Consider the following 19,281-nt stretch of genomic DNA (forward strand, 5'->3'; position numbering starts at 1 on the left):
CCGTCTAAGAGGAGCTGGCCACGCGTATGCTGGCGTAGCCTCAGCCTAATTGAGACTTTCTTTCGAGACTAATGTGAGAACTTCTGTAGACGAGTTGTGAATGGGCTGATGTTTGAAGAATCCTTCTCGTGGTTCGTGTAGCTTAGAATTAACGTTAGAAGTTTAGTCAAACTGTTGGAACAACGTTGTAGTTGACGAGGACTAAGCCCTTTGGGGGTAGCATTTCGAACATTCTTTTACAACTCATGGAACAACAAAATTACTTCCCCTCTTCCTTATCGTCAAATTCGTCATCGTCTCATTTTCCGATTGACTCAGTCGGTGTCACCGTATATTGACTTGAGGGAGGCGTAACTGTAATTATGCTTACTCAATCGTTTACCCTAAATCTAAATGCTTGAATTGACAGTCAAGATCCTCTGTTCAAGACTGGCCTGCAGAAATCAGTAGATGACATGAATGGCATCGCATGTATTAACCCATTGAGAACTAGCATAACGATCTGATCAACAATCGAGATGCAGGTCTGGTTCAGAACTGACCTGGTCCCTGACGTGCCCATATTAGCTGTCAAGTAAGCTCACAACAGCCTTGAAACAAGCAACGCGCAAACTAAGCTTTGGCAAAGCCACACTCGGTATTTGTGTTGGAGTAGTAGCCAATCGACATACTTCAAATTCACAATATCATAAAGTTGTCATTTCGGTAGCCATTGAAGAGGGCTATCTAAATCATGACGACCCAGTCCAAGCTGGCTGAGACATCACGAGACTCATCTGACCCAAGGGCTGTAACACTGGTGTATTTTAGCTATACGAGAGCGCGTAAGGATACAGGAGAACATCCTCACGCTTCCAGGCGTAAAGTATCCACGTATCTGTAACTATGGTACAGACTAGCTCTGAGAAGCATTGTCCATGTCATCGTGAGCCCGGGAATATCATTAAATGTCATGCACTAATACTTAAGCGGATTTATCAGAATTGGCTTTTGAGACTGAACGTTCCTTATTATTTCCACTACAAGCATGGATAGGCATTTAAAGTTCGTTTCAGGCCCCAGACTGACTGAGTATGAGGATCTTTAATGTCCAGAGCTGGGCTATAGGGTAGTATGCTTGCTGTGTAAGTGATGTGGGTAAGAGCTTAGCCGTCCACCAGCACAGCTCAGTTTAAATCAATACAGTGGACAAGATCGCACATAAACTGACAAATTGATGAGTATTGAGTTTTATTTCAATCTAGTAGCATAGGCGAAACTGCAGATGGGGTGCCTGTATATGTAAATACTGGATGCAGATATGATAGGATAGACGCAGGATTCTCCACGTCTAAGGAATGTCATCTGCCTTCTAGAAGGGGAATTGTAAGCAATAGAACCGCCAGTCTCACCAGTTACTCAACATCCGAGTAAGCACTCTATCTAATAGCGTATCGACCTTGTAATATGATTCAAGATATTTACATCAAATTCTCTTCTCTTCTCTTCATATCCGAAACCGCAATCATGACGTGCAATCACATCAGTATCATTACCCCGCCATCATGGGCCCGATCCCCAATCCCCGCCATAGCTCCGAACCACTCCTCCATCGAAAACCGCCCTCTTCCGACCCGACACATTATTAATCCCCAGTCCCGACACTCACCCTCATGGCTCAACCTCTCCGACGCTCCCTGCTCAGAACCAGCACCATATCAAAGCCACTCAACCAAATCCCAATCCAGCGAATCTCCAGAATAACCTCACATTTCTCAACAGCAACAATGGCGCCTGTACCTCCCAAGATGAAGGCCGTTCAGATTAACAAGAACGGCGGCACTGAAGTCCTTGAATTCAACGATGTTGCTGTTCCCAAAGCCGGCGAGGGCCAGATCCTCGTCAAGAACCAGATTGCGGGCTTGAACTATATCGATACATACTTCCGAAGTGGTCTCTACAAAGCGCCCCAGTTTCCTCTTACCCTCGGTCGTGAGGCTGCTGGTAGTGTCGTTGACGCTCACTCCTCTGTTAAGGGGTTTGAGAACGGTACGCGCGTGGTCTTCATGGGAACTGTCGGCGCCTACGCTGAGTACAGTGTTGTTAACGCTTCTGACGCTGTCAAAATCCCCGACGAAGTTCCCACTGACCAAGCTGTCGCTGCTTATCTCCAGGGTCTTACAGCATGGACTTTCATCCGTGAAGCTGGTCAAGTCAAGGCTGGCCAATGGGTCCTTGTTCACGCTGCATCTGGTGGTGTAGGTACTCTGCTTGTTCAGCTGCTCCGAATTGTCGGTGCCAAGGTCATTGGTACTGCTAGTTCAGTGGAGAAGCTTGCACTTGCGAAGAAGAATGGCGCGGAGTGGGTTATCAACTCCCATGATGATGTTGTTGCAAAGGTTAAGGAGATCACTGGTGGTCATGGTGCGGATGTTATCTTTGATGGTGTGGGCAAGGTTACTTTCGATGGAGATCTTGAGATGATTGCTGCAAAGGGTAACCTCATCTCCTTTGGCAACGCTGTAAGTGATATCTCACCAACTCTCACATCCAAAACTAACAACACAGTCCGGCGCTGTGGAACCCGTGAGCCTCTTCCGACTTACACCCAAGTGCGTCCGCTTGATGCGCCCCGTAGTCAACGGCTACGTCTCCGAGCGAGCTGATCTCGAAAAGTACACATCCGAGCTCTTCGACCTCATCAAGTCCAAGAAGCTCGAACTTACCATCCACAAGGTGTACCCCCTCAAGGACGTGGCACAGGCACACCAGGACATCGAGAGCCGAAAGACGATTGGAAAGTTGCTCATTAAAATCGATTAAGTCTAGCCTTTTTATTTTTATTTTGAATGCGCTATCTGTCTATAATGCTATATGGATGGTTCAACCATGACCAAAAAACATAAATCTTTTAAGAAATTTTCATCTCGGTCCGTGAAATGCGAGAGGCCTGCTCGCACAAGGGTGGCCTTGGTCATCATTATTTCTATTTTTAAGCCTTGGAAGCCTTGACAGCCTCAACCATCTCGGCGGGAGGATCTTGTCGGTAACCCTTGGGGTTGTTGCTGACCCATTTCCAGAGGTCGTCGCAGGCCTTCTCCATAGTGAGCTCGGTCTTCCAGTTGAGCTCCTTGTTGGCGAGGGTGGGGTTGGCAGTGAGATCGAGAACGTCTCCTTGTCGTCGAGGGCGGACCTCGTAGGGGAGATCGCGGCCAACGACCTTGCTGAAGGCCTTGATGATCTCAAAGACAGTGCTTCCACGGCCGGAACCCAGGTTCCATGCCTTGACACCGGGCTGGTTCTCACGCAGGTAGTTAAGAGCGACAAGGTGGCCGCGGGCAAGGTCAACAACGTGAATGTAGTCTCGAATGGCAGTACCGTCGCGAGAGGAGTAGTCTACCAGATGTTAGAAGTTGCGCAGCAATTATGCGCTAGGAAAACTCACCATCGCCGAATACCAAGAGCTTCTCACGTTCACCAGTAGCAACCTTTCCAAGGAGGGGAAGAAGGTTGTAAGGAACACCAGCGGGGTCCTCACCCATGATACCAGTGGGGTGAGCACCACAAGGGTTGAAGTATCGCAGCAGAGCACCGTTCCATTGCTTGAACTCCTTACCGGCCTTCTCCAGGTTGCTTCGCTGAGCGTTAATAAAGTCGGTGATAACGTCCTCGATCATGGACTTGGTGCGGCCATATGTGTTGGTAGGTCCAATGGGGCAGTGCTCAGGAATAGGAATCATGTTGGGGAAACGAGTAGCATCGCCGTAGACGGTAGCGGAGGAGGAGAAGACGATGTTGTTGACGTTGTTGCGCTCCATGGAGCGGAGCAGAGAGATACTGCCGCCGACATTGACACGGTAGTACTCGAGAGGGATCTCGCCAGACTCGCCGACAGCCTGGATGGTGTTAGTCGTGGATGATCGCTCCGGTTGACATGTGACTTGCCTTGAGAGCAGCGAAGTGAATGACGCTGTCAATGGCAGGGTGCTTGGCAAAGACCTCGTCGATGGCCTTCTCGTCTGTGACATCGACCTTGTAGAAGGTAGGTCGACGGCCGCAGATCAGCTCAATGCGGTCGAGGACAACCTCTGAGGAGTTGTAGAGGGAGTCTACGATAACGACATCGTAACCGTGCTCAAGAAGGGCGAGCGAGGTGAAAGAGCCGATGTAGCCGGTACCACTGGAAGATCAATCGTTAGCTGGTGCTTCTTTGTCTTATGCGACACCGTATGATCCGTGTCCTGAAGCTTGCGACAACAAAGACAATGTCCAAGACCAAGAAGAGATAGTAGGAGTCAGTGTCGCAAGGGATGATTGAGTGGCGTACCCGGTGACGAGAACAGTTCCAACGGGCATTTTCAGTGGATTTCTTTGTTCTGACTGAGCGATTCAAGATTGCGGTGAAAAAGCACAAAGCAAAAAGAAGTCGAGGAGGCGGGTTGCGTTGAGGGATGGCGGGGTTAAAGGTCAATGAATGGTAGGGGGAAAATGTCGGGGATGGCGGGGCAGCTTTTTTTTTGGGCTCATTTAGAAGGAGGGGGTTCGTGCTGATGTGATTGACGCTGCTAATTTAATGGCGGTGGGACTCCAAGGATCTTGACATGTCCATGCCTCATGGAGGATTATTCGGGGCTTGAGGCTGAAGTCTCAAGGACGACTAGACTGTCGATATCGGATCTCACGAGAATGAGTCGAACGATTGAGAATGAGTGGCAAATAATATCGCAGCATGGCATAGGCCCGAATAGATTACACTCAAAATCGAGTCTAACAATATGCGCTCCATACAACGGCCTTGTATCAACGACATCGGTTTACCCGACTTGAACTGACCCGAACAGACGATCATGGTGGGCGGACAGGGTATTTGTGGAGTACCGGCCTCGTAATGCTTATATCTCTTGCATTCTCTGTTGTACTGTGGATGTATTTAATCAACCTGCGCTTCATAAAGCAATGCATCTTGTCGTCAGCAGTTGATGGAGAAGTAAATTTTGGTGTCGTCCATTCATAGATAATGAAACTAACTTTGATAGATGTCCATGCATTGATAGCGATCTCTCCGATGGCTAAACCCGACTTTGAAACTTCGTATTACTTCTCGTATCGGCCGTGAATCTGAAGGAACGAGAATATTAAAGAATGACCAATGCTATCCCTCATTAAATGTCGAATCAGAGATCAAGCTAGCACTTATGCTCATAGTCTGGGCTTTGATGGACTGAGGACTTGACGACGGTCTTGGTTCTTCAGTAATAACTCTAAGTGAAGCTGAGTTGGTTCCAATTAGATGCGGCGGAAGTATGGAACGATGACGCACTTTATTTGACATGGAGTTTATAGTGGTAAATTGAGGATTAACAGAGTAGTTATTCTGCCTGAGGTCGTTTAATTGAGAATTTCATTTCTTGAACCAATCTGAGATGCTGCTTCGCTGTAATTTAGAAGCACTTGTACAACGCCTGTGCACGTGACCACGTACACCAGCCTCTCGATTTGCGCCGCCTAATCCTCGGCGCGTATCGCGTCGGCTGCATACAGCATCTTCGCGATAGCATCACAAGAAGTATCGACAAAAAAAGCAAGTCGCATTTCAACAGCCCAGCAAAAAGATCTCAACGCTGATACCGAAAATATTGCACTGCCATTATTGCGAACTTTTTGACGGCACCCTTCAAGATTCATTGTTTGCTCATCTCACCGCCACCAACATGTTTCTTTGTTGTGTTTGACTACATCTCAACGCTTAGATTGGCCAGTCAAGCTGGCACACGGCAAACCTGTCTTTGTGAATCGCGAATAGAAGCGGGGAGCTACTTGGTAGCGCTGATTTGATACGTCTGTGTGGTCGACACAAAGTTAGTGCTACTATTTTCATCTCAGACGACAAAGAACGACCACTTTCACCCACTCTCATCTCAAAGACAACGGACACGATTTTCATGAAACAAAAGGGCGCATTCCCTTTCAGATTGGATTCTTTTTGTTATTCAATTTTCTGTTCATACCAACTTCACTCAGCCTCCACATCTCACCTCGACCATGCCTCCCAGAGTCAGTAGACGTAATACCCGCCTCACAAGTCGGGAACCCGAGCAACAACCCACGAATGAGTCGACGAATACGTTGGTGAGACCTCACTTACCGGCTCTGCAAGGAACGCCAAGCACACGGAGACAGTACACATATGGTTCTGGTGCTGAGCCACCACCAAAGGTGGGAGCTGGTCTGCAGCGCATGGATTTGGGCAGTGCCGTCAATCAAGCCCTCGCAAACAACGCCGATGATGAGGAAGAATTCGTGCGACCAGCAAAGCCAAGGGCAGCGTCCGCAAGGGCAGATGATGCGGGTCCATCAAGAGACAGTAAGTGATATGGACATTGCTTTCGACAAATCCTAACATGAATTAGATGCATCACGCTCAGCAACAATCGCTGTTCAGCAATTAGCGACTGGGAGAGATGATGATAGCTCACGAAGCTTTGTGTTGGAAAGTGACTACTACGAAGATGCAACGATAGGATCGGTGCCACCTTTGATAGTAAGAACTGAAAGGCAGCCTGCTGCCTCCAACCCGAACCCTCGAGCTCAACGAGATACGTCTGTACAGCGCAGCTTACAGCCATCTCGCCTACGCGAGCAACCTAGTCTTGAGACGCAGCCTAGAAGACCTAGGGATACTCAACAAACGTCACTCCAAATACCGAGACAAACACGGCAGAAATCGCGTGAACTAGAAGAAGATGAGCCGGAAGAGAGGGCTGCGCCTGCTACCCGTAGTAGGACTACGGTGAATACACCAGCCCCAAACAAAACCCGACAAAGTCAGCCCCGGCCTCGAAACCCTACGGTAGTGGAAGATAGCGAGGAGAGTGAAAGCTCTGCTGGAAGCGACGAAGACGACATCGAGAGCGAAATCCAATATGGAGGCAACGCAAGCAAGGCACGTACAGTCACAAAAAAGTCTACGCGTACAGTTGCCAACCCAATCCGTCGACAGCCGGCACAGCAGCTATCTCGAAACGCTGCTCCTGAGAGGAGAGATCAAAGAACAAGCGGTGGCCAGAGCCTTTTTTCTAGAATCAATAGGCCTGCTTCGCAATCAAGCTCATTTGAAAAGGCCCGTCAAATTCCCCATGATCCACAAGAGCGTGTTTGGGACATTCAGCGAGAAATTCAAGAAGCAGAGGATCAAATTGCTCGTGAACGAGCTGAGAGAGCTGAGAGAGAACGAGCGCCCCAAATAGAGCCATGGCGTCAATGGTTTCGGGAACAGATTGCTTGGTTATTAACACTCTGGCCATTTAACTTGATTTGGAGACGTCGTGAAGACGATGACTTTGACGATTTTGACGATGATCAATACAACAATGGTGGCCCTACGGATTGGTGGAAGTTATTAAATCCAATGACATATCTGCAGTCTGTGGTATGGTTGGTCGATAAGATTATGGATCATTTCGTCAACCTTCTCGACGGATTATCTGGTGTTCAAATCCGAGGTTCTTGGACCGAAAGAGTGGTCTACGCTGTTCTCATTGGCGGTGTTGGCTTGCTTTTGGGAGTCTCCCTCGTTTCGGGCATGGGAGCTGTGAAGCCATCTCTACCAAGTATTCCAAACTTTGGCTTAGGTGGTTTCCACATACCGAACCCTTCTGGCTTTGTTCACAACGTTGGAGATATGATGCCATCGTTCTCATTGCCCTCGTGGCCGCCCTGGAGCAGAGACGACGATGAGCATGATGTCTTCGCAGAAACTCCCATCAACAACATTGAACTTACGGATGAAGTCAAAAAGGCAATGAAAAAGCTGACATCAAAACTCAGTGACCAGAAGAAAAGTCTCGAGAAGCTGGAAGCGAAACTCCCTCAATACATCACCATGGAAACCATCAATGGAAAGCCGTCTATTCCCCAACAGTTCTATCATGGTCTTCAAGATTATCTGAAGGAGAGTGGGAGCTTTTTGAACATGAAGAAGAAGGGCGGAAACTACGAAATCTCCACGGAAAAGCAATGGAAGGCTATCGTGGCGGGACTCGGTAAAGACAAAGACTTCAAGTCGAAGCTCACGAAAGTCGTCGACAGCGGCATTGAGGAGAAGCTGCCTGCTTTCTGGGACACATGGTTCAAGAATAACAACAAGATTCTCGAACCGCTCATTGAAAAGGCAATGGCCAAGACAAAGGCTGCTGGATCAGGAGCTGGATTCGACAAGAAAGTCGCCCAGATTGTCAATGAGCAACTCGGCAAACAGAACCAGACAGTTGTTACTCGAAGCGAATTCATAAAACATCTCGGGAACGAACTGGCAACCCACCAAGCAACAGTTCGAGCTGAGCTCCAAGAGCTAAAGTCGGATATGTTGACTCATATTCAAGAGTCGATTCGTACTGCGCAATTGATGGCTCCCCAGGGAACATCGGACGCTGAGATGAGGAAACTCATTCGAGAGATTGTTATCCAGACTATATCAGACGAAGTCCTTGGAGTTGGTGCCAAGGCAAAGATTCACGAAGACTGGAACACGCGGCTCAAGCACCAGGTCAACTTCTTTGCGGTTGGCGCTGGGGCTACCATTGATGAGGCTCTCACGACAGGTGTATGGGATCCATGGAAGAAGGGCGTCGCTACTAAAGAAGCCTTGAAGCGTGGCGTCTCTGGCGTACATCCTCTCCCTGCCGCGGCAGCACTTCTCCCGTGGCAAGATGAAGGAGACTGTTTTTGCTCAGTTCACGACATCGATAGCAGCGGACGATACCATGGTGCCAGAATCTCTGTTCACCTTGGCCATCTGGTCGTTCCCACTGACATCGTGATCGAACACATTAATAAGAACGCAACGACAGATCCACTGGCTCGACCGCGACAGATCGAAGTCTTTGCTAGATTCGAAGACAAAATGGAGCGTGATCAAGTCTTTGCTATAACAGCCAACTTGTTCAGAGAAGACACAACTAACCGCAATGTCTCGGTCCCTTTGTCCGATCAATTCGTCAAGATCAGCGACTTTGAGTACGTTGGAAACGAGCAAAACGACGGCGTTCACGTACAGCACATGAAAGATGAGTTCTCCAACCTCGGAATCGGCACAGACCAGATCGTCGTTCGATCCATGGGCAATTACGGCGCGGTAGACCATACGTGCTTTTACCGCGTTCGGCTATTTGGAAACGTGGTGGAATAGCTGTGTAAAAACCAACGGATGCATATATCTGTTGGTGCAGTTTAGACTTCGATGTGCTTTCTGGGCGTTGGGGATAGTTGATTGGTTCATGTACATAGTCTTGTGTGGGAGTGTGAATTATATACGCAAGGCATTGAAGCGTGGAGCTGGTATGGGAATGGATAGCTTTTGCTGAGAATGGTGCTACTTATAATTCAATCATGACCTTTCTGATGACAATCAACAACTTCTTATAAGATACACGAGACGATGAATTTGAACATTAACCCTATGCATTTTAATTCGCAACTTTTGTCTATCCCTATATACAAGGCTCCAGAGGGTATCGAACCTGTCCACCTCCTTAATCCAACAACCCAGTAGCAAGCGCCTCGAGATCCTCCAAAGTCTCCGGCTCGTCCTGCACCTTGATGACCCTTCCATTGCCCTTGCTCTTCTTCTCGTCCTCCGAGTCGTCCTCGAACCACTTCTTGGCTCTCTTCTTGGGCGGCTCGCGATCTTCCTCGCTGTCCGACCTGTCGCCTCCCATTGGCAGCGATCGCATAAGCGCCAGAGGATCTTCGCCGTCGTCTGCGTTGTGCAGCATGGGTGCGTCGCCGTCGTCGTCTGATACAATGCCCATGCGCTCTGCTCGCTCGGCAGCCTTGCGCTTTTCTCGCTTCTCGCGACGCTTTTGCTTGGCGAGAGCTTTGTCGTCCACATCTGCCTCGCGAACGCGCGACGTCTCGTCTTCGACGAATTTGCGACGCTGTTCTTCGGCTGGACCCTCTCCCATGAAGTCGTCCTCGTCCTTGAGCTCGTAGATAGCATGGGCGTTACCGTCCTCATCGAACACGACTTTGGTTGAGTTGCCCTTGAACTTGAGCATCTTCTTCTTTGACTTGAGAGCCTTCTCACGACGTTTTGAGTCGACCACAAATGGTTCTTCACCACCTAGACCATCGATGACCTTTGCTGTGCTCTTGAAAGCGTTGTTTGCCTCGTCGTCTAGCTCATCATCCTTCAGTACTCTCTTGACTGACAAGAAATCACCGTCGTCATCATCCGCGTTCTCATCGCCATCAAGCACAAGCTTGTTGTAATGACTTGACAGAACATCTTGATTTGTTCGCTCAAACATCTTGTCGTACTTTGTGCGCACCTCATTCTTCTTCTTTGGCTTTTCCCCATCTTCTTCCATTTCAGAGTCGCTAGACATGCCAACACGAGGAGCATTCTTTATTCTCTTGATATCCTCGCCCTTTCTGAACTTGACCTGCGGTGTACCAGGGAGACCAAGACTAGCAGCGAAGCCATCAAGATCTAGCTTGTTGAATTTGAAAACATCCTTGTCTCTTTGTAAATGAATTGACCGTGCGTAACTGATGAAGGCCTTTTGGCCAAGGTACTTCAGATCTGGGTTCTGGAAGCACATGCTTTGTAGTTGATCCTTGATACTCTTCTTTTTCTTCTCCTTGACATTCACCTTTTGTATGGGAATCTTTTTCTGCTCAAGCTTCTTCAACATTCCTGGCTCCTCGCTAGGGTCGAGGAATAGCACAGCTCGACCATTGCTCTGGTATCGAGCTGTTCTTCCAACTCGGTGGATATATGTATCTACATCCTCAGGACAATCGGCCTGAATAACCCAGTCAACGGCAGGGAAATCAATTCCTCGCGCGACGACATCTGTCGCAAACAAACACGATTGCTTCGCAGCTGTGAATCTGTTTGTAATCTCCATTCGTGCAATTTGCTTCTGGCGGCCGTGAAGATGTAGTAGAGGAATACCGGGCTGAAGATGACGGAAACTCTCGTATACGAATCGAACTTGTTTGCCTGAGCTCAGAAAGACAATAATCTTGCTCTTCAAATTAGCCTTGATGAAGCCATATAATGTGTCGAGTTTCTCTGTCAAAGGTGTAACGATGTAGTGCTGTTGGAGGTTTGTAGGAGTAGCGCTAGCCGCTGCTTCGTGAACAGAGACGTATTCGGGGTCCTTGAGACTGAGACGAGCAAGATCCGAGACCTTCTTACTCTGGGTGGCACTGAACATAAGTGTCTGTCGTGATTTGGGAAGATGCTCGACTAGCGCATCAACATCGGATTGGAAACCCATGTCCATGATACGATCTGCCTCGTCCAGAACCAAGATTTGCAAGTTGTTGGCGTCGAAACCAGCGGTCTGATCAAGATGCTGCAGCATTCGACCGGGTGTGCAAACCAAAATATTCATTCGATCCAATCGTTCCGCTTCCTCCTTCAAGCTCTTTCCACCGATGACCAAGCCTGCTGAGAAAACGTGGTTTCTGCCAACCTTTCGAAGCACCTGAAAGATCTGGACCGCGAGTTCTCGAGTGGGAGAAATGATAAGGGCGCCTAGTCCATCGTATTCGGTCCATTGGGCACGGTAGAGCTTTTCTAGAACGGGAACGAGGAAAGCAAGGGTCTTTCCGCTTCCTGTTTTGGCGGCTCCCATAACATCTTTCCCCTTGAGAGCCAGTGGAATGGCGTGAGCTTGGACATCGGTAAGGGTTTGGAAATGTGAGGCCTCGAGGCCGCTGGCGGTTGGTACAGAGAGAGGAAGATGGGAAAAGTTCTTGATTTCATCCGATTTGGGGTCCTGAATTCGTATTAGCCAGAGTAAGAGATTGTCGTAATTTATCCCCATACCAAATCGTTCACTCGTTGCTCAAGCTGCTGGAGATCCTCTTGTTCTCTCTTGCGCTTCTGTTGGCGCTGCTCGGTTCGACCATTCTTTTGGGGCTTAGGCGCTCGCCCAGATCGCGCATGGGGAGGCATTATATGGAGTCGCGACGATATAGATGAAGAGAATTGAGTGACGTTCTCTAGACCTTATCGTTGGCGCAAACCAAAATCGAAGTCCAAGTCTAGAGTCACTGGAAATTTTTTGGAAAATGCGCGGCGCCTGGCAATACCGATGGCCGACTGTGGGGCGCTTTACCGGAAGAAGCTTACCGCCATGGCAGAAAAGATTCACCGCCAAAAAATTGAATCCAACTGTTTTCTGCCCCTCCACTCAAGCAAGCTTCGCGAATTCATCACAATTAGCTTCGTCAAGACAATATGAAAAACGACAAGAAAACGAAAAAGGCTGCCCCTGCGGCGAGTCAAATCGCTGATGAGCGATTTGCCGACTTCGAGACCGATCCCCGATTCCGTTTGCCCTCGAAGAAGCAGACAAAAACCACAATCGACAAGCGATTCTCTCGCATGCTTAAAGATGACGAGTTCACTGCTACCGCCAAGGTCGACCGATATGGCCGAAAAGTAAAGTCGGATTCCAAGAAGAAGGCTCTACAAAGGTTGTACCGCGAGGAAGATGAAGAAGAAGACGAGGAGGAGGGGGGAGAGGAGGAAGATGGCATCGAGGTCGAGGATGACGAGGTCGTTCAGCGAGAATTGCGAAAGGCGCACGAGAAATACGACCCTGCCCGAGGCGGTGGTTTCTCATCTTCTGAAGACGGCTCTGATTCTGAGGAGGAAGAGTCCGACTCCGACGAAGAAGAAGGTGGCGCGCAAGTCGATACCGAGGGAGACATGCAGCGATTCCAAGATGAGCAAAACGATGTTGAGGCCGGAGAAGTGACGAATCGAATCGCCATTGTCAACCTTGACTGGGACCACGTTAAATCTACTGACCTCATGGCTCTCTTCAACAGTTTCCTTCCTGAGACTGGTGGCAAGATCGACAAGATTTCAGTATACCCTAGTGAATTTGGCAAGGAGCGCATGCAGCAGGAAGAAGTTGAAGGACCCCCGAAGGCATTGTTCAAGAACTCCAAGAACGACTCGGACGACGATTCGGATGACAGCGATGAAGAAAGTGAGGATGGAGACGAGCGAATCAAGAAGAGTTTGCTCCAAGAGGGTGACGACCAGGACTTCGACAGTGATGCGCTACGATCTTACCAGCTTGACCGTCTACGATACTACTATGCCGTCATGGTCTGCTCAAGCCCAGCTGTTGCGCAGAAGCTCTACGAGGCTGTCGATGGACGAGAGTACCAGTCATCCTCCAACTTCCTCGATCTTCGATTCGTTCCCGACGATGTCACTTTCGATGACGAGCCAAGAGACGAGTGTGAAAAGGTTCCCGAGTCATACAAGCCCGTAGAATTCGTGACAAACGCCCTTCAGAGCTCAAAGGTCAAGCTTACCTGGGACATGCATCCTGAGGAGGCATCGCGCAAGGAATCCATCAACCGCGCTTTTAGTGGTAGTCGCAACGAGATCGAAGAGAACGATCTCCGCGCATACTTGGCGAGCGACAGCGAAGATGACGACGATGTGGAGGAAGAAGAGGTCGTCGAAGAGAAGGGTGAGGATGAGCCCAAGCTTTCCAAGAAGGAATTGGCGCGTCGAAAAATGCGCGCTGCCTTGGGTCTATCTGAGGAACCTACCAAATCTTCCAAGAACGCCCCCGTAGGCGACATGGAGATTACTTTCACGCCTGCTTTGTCAGAGAGCGCACCAAAGAAGACAGTCGAGGAGGAGACAACAATTGAGAAGTATATCCGAAAGGAAAAGGAGCGAAAGGAGAAGAAGCGCGAAGCTGCACGAGCTCGGCGTGCTGGCCAGGACCCTGATGCCGAGGAGGAGGAAGAGGAGGCTGTCGAGGTTCCTGCAGGCGAGACTGACGACCTTGGATTCGACGACCCCTTCTTCACTGCCGCCGAAGACCCCGCAGCATCTTCCAAGACCTCCATCCGCAAAGCCGACCGTCTCAAGAAGCGCGAAGCCCGCGAAGCCGCCGAGGCCGAAAACAAAGCCCAGAAGAAGCAGCTCGAGAAGGTCATGGCCGACGTGGACGTAGACCAAGCTGATCACCTAGACCACTTCGACATGAACGAAATCGTCCGCGCAGAGAAGGCCAAAAAGAAGAAGGGCAAAGCTAAAAAGAAGGCCCTAGCCAAAGAATCCCGCGGCGGTCTGCAGGAGGACTTTAGCATGGATGTTGACGATGATCGTTTCAAGGCTGTGTTTGAGAGTCACGAGTATGCTATTGATCCTTCGAATCCCAAGTTCAAGGCTACGGAGGGTATGCAGAAGTTGCTTGAGGAGGGTAGGAAGAAGAGAAGAAATGCAGAGGGAGGGGATGAGGAGCCTAGAAGTAAGAAGGCTAAAAAAGGACGGAGGTAATGTAATAGATTATGTATATCTGGTTAGATTGGAGTTGGGTTCAAAAGTGGTATTTGATAGCATAAATCATGAAGCATATACTGTTCAGTTCTTCTTTTCTGGCACCGACGCTCAAACATGATCCTCGATACATAAATCTTTCAACATTTCTCATCGCGGTTCTGTAGATCCCATCATCAACGCACTCTATGCATCCAATGGCTTCTGGCCACTCCAAAAATGCATCTTCCCATAAGCATGAACTTTCGGATCCCTCATGGACTGTCTACACTCTGCAAAAAACACCTCCATCTCATCTTTACCCCATCCCAACTGCGGAAAATGCAAATTCCCAATCGCCGGGAAGAATTCCTCACATGCAGTTCGATAATACATGCCCACCAATCTCATGACCCTTACACCATTAGCAACAACTCTCTCCGTAGGTGGTGTGACTTACTTGTCTTTTGGCCATGTCCCATAAGGCAATTTGATAAAATTGTGTTTAATATTAACAAACCCTGCTTCAGCAAGATATTGGCCTCCGAATACAGCGGCGTGTGCGTTTGTTTCGTAGAGAGCGAATGCTTGGAGGATGATTTCTGTGAAGCGTTTCAAGGGCCAATCGTCAGGGATGCTGTTGTCGTCTGTGTGGACTTGGCCATCTACGTCTTGGAGTTCTACCCAAGCACCGGGCTTCATGTTTCTGGTATTATTAGAGGAGTATTGGGCGTAGAAGGGGCGGGCTTACGCATATACTTGCTTGAGGAGGGTTACAGGCGATTTGAGGATTGGGATCATGTTGCGAAGATGAACGAAGTCAAAGTCATCGCCGTTGAGCCATTCGTCTTCGATATCGTCCACATAAAATCTGTACAGGTTAGATTTGAGAATATGTGTATATGTGAGTATGACTTACTTGACGTTTGGAGGTACCCATGTCGGTTGTATTGGACTTAGATCCAATCCCAATACTTCAGCACTCGGATATTTCTCACCAACTAACACCATTAGCATCATTCCCTGTCACTCATTCTCTTCACATACTCTCAATAGCCCAAATCCCCGTACCAGTCCCCAAATCCGCTATCCTCTGCGGATTCTCACGAACCGGCGCATAAAATAACCGTCCATCTGTGGCTTCCAACATCATCGCATGAAGCATATCTTCACGATTCTGCTCCGCCTCATCGTTCGGTAAGGGATATCGGCCATGGCGATAACGGTGATATCGACGACCGTTTTGATAGCTGTGTTCGAGAATACTGGAGCTTATGGATGTTGAGGAGGAGCGAAGACTTGAAGAATCTTCGGGATCAAAGTCGCTAGCGGAGAATTCACCGTCTTCGTCGCTGCCGCCGGCTTCGATTACTGCGTTGCCATGTAAGAGGCCTTGGTTATCATCAGGGGTTGGGTCTGTATCTGGAGTGGTGTTAGTTGTCATACGATTGTCTTGTGCGACTCATTTCATCTGTCTTCTGACTCTTTCAATCTCAACTAGACATTCACTATCCACTCAATGCCCCAACGTGAATGTCATCCTCATACCTTGTTCATCATGCCCCGCCGGATCTGACTTTTCCTGTAATGGAGGACTACTCCTCGGGCTCGCCCTTTTACCTTCTGTATCGTGAGCACCCATGTCTTTGCCGTTTCTCTTCCAACTATCACAATGCGCCTCGACTCCTCGGGACAACATCTAGTATAAATACTCCCTCACTCGATGAGGGGGAGAGAACAAAAATCACGAGAATATGCACAACCGGATACAACATCCAATTAAAGACCCCCACAAAGATGGCCTGTTTTGCTTCTTCCACTGCAAATGTGACAGGTTCCAAAAGACGAGAGACAAGTGGGAAGAAGGCCCTTAAACATGATAAATTGCGTAATATCTCAACTTACACTGACGAAACAGGATAGCCCTCCCGTACGTCGCTCATCTTGACTTGCCCGTTTACGCAGAAGCTATAGAGCATCCTTTGGAATTTTCTCTTTGGCAATTCTGACGTCCTCGGCGCTGCAAGACTAGTGCCTGATCTGGACCCCTTGGCGTAGAGAACATGCCAGTCGACACGGCACGAGCGAGGTACTCTCCATGGTTAGATAGATTCGGGGTTTGACTTGATGTCCGAGATTTTCGCATTCGAGTAATTTATGGAGATGGTGGAGTTACTGGCGTGAGTGTTTGAAGCGATATCTCGGGTGTGGAAATAGAGTTGGCGAGATCGGGGGATAGATCTGACGGGGAGAAGCGAATGCTGGGGTATGAGTTACAGTATCCTAGCTTGGATTTGAAGGTGAAGGTCACTGGATTGGGTATTCATGTCGGCGTTTTCTTGTCGTTTGCTGATATGTCACTATAATTGGTTACAATGCACGCGGTTGGTGATATTGCAGCATGGCTGAGACAGTTCAAATGTTTGCACTTCGAGTGAGAGTTGACCATTCAGCAGAAAATGGCAGGGATAACTGCACCCGAAATCCTGGGTCTGGACCGAGCAAAAGACGTAGGTGCAAGCTACCTAATTTTACGAGATTCCATTAAAGTGGTTAATCAAGCCAAGGCGCAAATAGGCATCAACAGCTCATGACTCTTTAAGTTGTTTGCATAGCGAAGATGTTTTGTGAAACTGACTCAAATACAGGCCTCCAATAAAACTCGATCTGTATCAAGGCCATTTCAGAACCGCCATCTGCATCGAGTTATTTATGGACATTTCACCAGCATGACCGTATTACAATGCCAGTGTTCCCCTCCTCATACGCACATATGCACATGCAGTGCATATTGCGCGTTTACGATAAATACCAATGCATTGCCCTGCAAGTGTGAGTGAGCGAGTGAAGCTCCTTGGTTGGCAGCAGTGTATGATAGAGATAAGAGATCTGTCCGCGTGATGGTGAAAAAGGGTGGGATATCCCGCACGATCCGGTTCTCTAGCTGCCGTTTCCGTCTGATAATCACAACACCAAGTCAAAAGTCGCGATACTAAGACTTGACCGATCAAGTGAACTCTTTGAATGCAGTTAGAGTGGTAGACTTGTAGAGGCAAGGCTGGCTAGTTTGTTGATCTGTTATGCACAAGACCCAAAACAATATATGAGAACACCATCGCAAGGCAATTCAAGTCACCATGTTTCACCATTATAACCAGTTACAGAGGAAAAGGCACTAGAGAAGGCTGGGAAAACACCATAGCTAATCCCTGTCACGAGTCAGATATAGCTCTTCCCCGCTCAGAGGCGGGAGAGACGCGATGCATGCTAGCAACCCTCTTTGTATTAATGAGGGTGTGATCAAGGCCGCATCGAGAGAGGCTGATGTGCGACCCCTTGACAGCGCCTGTCGAAGCAGAGGAACACGGGGGAGAAGAGAGTGGTGATTATGGTGGTAGTGGTTTGATTAGAAGCAGGTCGGAGTGGGATGATATCGTCTTATCTCCACCAGTTCATCACCAAAGCATCACATCCATAAACAGTAGAATTACTGACTGTAGAAGGGGAGCAAATATAGACGACACATGCAATGCACCATTCATGATTCATCGCCACTGAAGGACCCCTATTGCAGAGCGATCATCCCCTCCCAAACATCGAACATCAAAACATCGCTTCATCATTCACTCATTCTTCTCTCACCGACTGTCGGAGCTAAAGTTCCCAAGGCTGCGTCGCATCGAGATCGTGATGGAGGGGAGCGAATTTGGGGGTCATCGCCCTCTAAAACAGACGCCACTTTATCTGTGGGGAAACGCGTGAGCTTGATGATTTTTTGGTGCTAGGCATGGGTGTTACAAGACCTTGGAAAATAATATCTCTTGTGTCATTATGGTATTCATATTACTCGCAACTCTCCCGTTTCTCTTGAGTCTTCCTGTTTTCTACTTTTTTATCGTCTTTTTAATACAGGCCCGTGATAATTTTGAGCTCGTTGATCCAAATCCTCCTCCAACAACGTCACCTAATATCTACTGTGACGAGACGGCTTGAAACACCAACGTAATAATCAAGGCAATGCCGCCACATTCAAATTCTCCTCTGCTTCCCATCTCCACGCCCACAGCTATCGCATCGCCATATGAGCAACCACCGCCTCCTGCTCCTACAGCAGCGAACCATGTTCAGCGGTTCGCCATCACGACTTTCTCTCTCGCCCGTTTCGCCCGCGGTGTCTCCTTAATAGCATACCCACGGTTTGGCCTCTGGGCCCTCGATATCGCACCTGATGGTTCAGCATATATGCTCGCTAGTCTAATTGGCATTCGCGATATTCTCCTCTCGGGGCTTTTGTACACGAGCGATACTACAAACGCTGCGACGGACTCGGCTGCTCGTCGCGAAGTAACCCGTGCGCTTGCGACGAACTTGTTCAGCGATGCGCTCGATGCTTTTGTGCTGATATTCTACGCTGCGTGGTCCGATGATTGGGGAAATCCGATTGCGGTTATCGTCATCTCTGCTGTCATGGCCATCTTTGAACATCTGACGCTGTGGAGCTTGAGCGAGGATGATTGGGCTGCGCATGAGTATGGGAGTCTGGGCGATGATAAGAAGGCGAGGATGAATGCTTGGCTCCGAGAGTTGGAACGTTGTGGCCCTGAGACGTATCGACCTGAACAGTCTGTTCCGCCATCATCGCGAGCATCGTTCAGACAGTATGGAGCTATTGTTTAGATGTTGATGAGCTATGGGTTTGATGAAGAAAAGTTACGGCTGTTGTGTCTATTCTGCGTGGCGTTCATGGCTTGTCTGCATCTGGGTCGTTTTCAAGATGGTTGGTCGTTTGGAGTCGGGAGTGCATGTTGCATGACTGAATCATGGTGATGTTTTCTGCGATGCATCTGGTTATGCAGTTTATACCTTCAATACCATTGCTTTTGAGTTTGACATTTGTTGTGGGCGGGGACTACTGGAGGTGAATATGTCTGGTCTGTGTTTTCATATGCTACAGAGGTGACGATAGACTCATCGTAGCGAGCTTTGATATAAAC

General features: G+C 48.7%; 7 protein-coding genes across 7 annotated transcripts; 4 read left to right on the top strand and 3 right to left on the bottom strand.

The window, feature by feature from the left end:
- Positions 1-1,766: 1,766 nt before the first annotated feature.
- FOBCDRAFT_143096 (uncharacterized protein) lies at positions 1,767-2,802 on the top strand (the record flags this gene model as incomplete). The annotated part of the gene is made up of 2 exons (XM_031188846.2): positions 1,767-2,501; positions 2,548-2,802. 2 exons carry the CDS (start codon positions 1,767-1,769, stop codon positions 2,800-2,802), a joined length of 990 nt encoding a protein of 329 aa, XP_031036111.2.
- Positions 2,803-2,971: 169 nt separating this feature from the next.
- On the bottom strand, positions 2,972-4,335 carry FOBCDRAFT_143074 (uncharacterized protein; the record flags this gene model as incomplete). The annotated part of the gene is made up of 4 exons (XM_054706472.1): positions 2,972-3,375; positions 3,425-3,875; positions 3,949-4,159; positions 4,307-4,335. 4 exons carry the CDS (start codon positions 4,333-4,335, stop codon positions 2,972-2,974), a joined length of 1,095 nt encoding a protein of 364 aa, XP_054562447.1.
- Positions 4,336-5,540: 1,205 nt separating this feature from the next.
- FOBCDRAFT_165935 (uncharacterized protein) lies at positions 5,541-9,432 on the top strand. The gene is made up of 2 exons (XM_031188842.3): positions 5,541-6,343; positions 6,390-9,432. The coding sequence occupies exons 1-2, from the start codon at positions 6,022-6,024 to the stop codon at positions 9,164-9,166; spliced, it is 3,099 nt and encodes a 1,032-aa protein (XP_031036107.2). The 5' UTR covers positions 5,541-6,021; the 3' UTR covers positions 9,167-9,432.
- On the bottom strand, positions 9,422-12,045 carry FOBCDRAFT_165938 (P-loop containing nucleoside triphosphate hydrolase protein). Its single transcript, XM_031188841.3, has 2 exons — positions 11,819-12,045; positions 9,422-11,768 (listed from the first exon to the last, which is right to left on the bottom strand). The coding sequence occupies exons 1-2, from the start codon at positions 11,945-11,947 to the stop codon at positions 9,510-9,512; spliced, it is 2,388 nt and encodes a 795-aa protein (XP_031036106.2). The 5' UTR covers positions 11,948-12,045; the 3' UTR covers positions 9,422-9,509.
- Positions 12,046-12,166: 121 nt separating this feature from the next.
- Positions 12,167-14,395, top strand: FOBCDRAFT_229047 (pre-rRNA-processing protein ESF1). The gene has a single exon (XM_031188840.3). It carries the CDS (start codon positions 12,233-12,235, stop codon positions 14,306-14,308), a length of 2,076 nt encoding a protein of 691 aa, XP_031036105.2. The 5' UTR covers positions 12,167-12,232; the 3' UTR covers positions 14,309-14,395.
- On the bottom strand, positions 14,392-15,770 carry FOBCDRAFT_229049 (methyltransferase domain-containing protein). Its single transcript, XM_031188835.3, has 5 exons — positions 15,335-15,770; positions 15,207-15,288; positions 15,039-15,158; positions 14,748-14,993; positions 14,392-14,702 (listed from the first exon to the last, which is right to left on the bottom strand). The coding sequence occupies exons 1-5, from the start codon at positions 15,729-15,731 to the stop codon at positions 14,495-14,497; spliced, it is 1,053 nt and encodes a 350-aa protein (XP_031036100.3). The 5' UTR covers positions 15,732-15,770; the 3' UTR covers positions 14,392-14,494.
- A 2,356-nt stretch (positions 15,771-18,126) lies between these two features.
- Positions 18,127-19,264, top strand: FOBCDRAFT_229052 (uncharacterized protein). Its single transcript, XM_031188834.3, has one exon. It carries the CDS (start codon positions 18,305-18,307, stop codon positions 18,962-18,964), a length of 660 nt encoding a protein of 219 aa, XP_031036099.2. The 5' UTR covers positions 18,127-18,304; the 3' UTR covers positions 18,965-19,264.
- Positions 19,265-19,281: the final 17 nt, after the last annotated feature.

The sequence above is a fragment of the Fusarium oxysporum genome, chromosome VIII, assembly GCF_013085055.1.
Source record: "Fusarium oxysporum Fo47 chromosome VIII, complete sequence".
Taxonomy (NCBI): domain Eukaryota; kingdom Fungi; phylum Ascomycota; class Sordariomycetes; order Hypocreales; family Nectriaceae; genus Fusarium; species Fusarium oxysporum.

Coding starts and splice junctions, on each gene's coding strand:
- FOBCDRAFT_165935 (XM_031188842.3), top strand. CDS start 6,022: ATGCCTCCCAGAGTCAGTAGACGTAATACCCGCCTCACAAGTCGGGAA. Junction 6,344..6,389: donor TGCGGGTCCATCAAGAGACA/GTAAGTGATATG, acceptor AACATGAATTAG/ATGCATCACGCTCAGCAACA.
- FOBCDRAFT_229049 (XM_031188835.3), bottom strand. CDS start 15,731: ATGACAACTAACACCACTCCAGATACAGACCCAACCCCTGATGATAAC. Junction 15,289..15,334: donor GGGGATTTGGGCTATTGAGA/GTATGTGAAGAG, acceptor TAATGGTGTTAG/TTGGTGAGAAATATCCGAGT. Junction 15,159..15,206: donor TGGGTACCTCCAAACGTCAA/GTAAGTCATACT, acceptor TAACCTGTACAG/ATTTTATGTGGACGATATCG.
- FOBCDRAFT_165938 (XM_031188841.3), bottom strand. CDS start 11,947: ATGCCTCCCCATGCGCGATCTGGGCGAGCGCCTAAGCCCCAAAAGAAT. Junction 11,769..11,818: donor AGCAACGAGTGAACGATTTG/GTATGGGGATAA, acceptor ATACGAATTCAG/GACCCCAAATCGGATGAAAT.
- FOBCDRAFT_229047 (XM_031188840.3), top strand. CDS start 12,233: ATGAAAAACGACAAGAAAACGAAAAAGGCTGCCCCTGCGGCGAGTCAA.
- FOBCDRAFT_229052 (XM_031188834.3), top strand. CDS start 18,305: ATGCCGCCACATTCAAATTCTCCTCTGCTTCCCATCTCCACGCCCACA.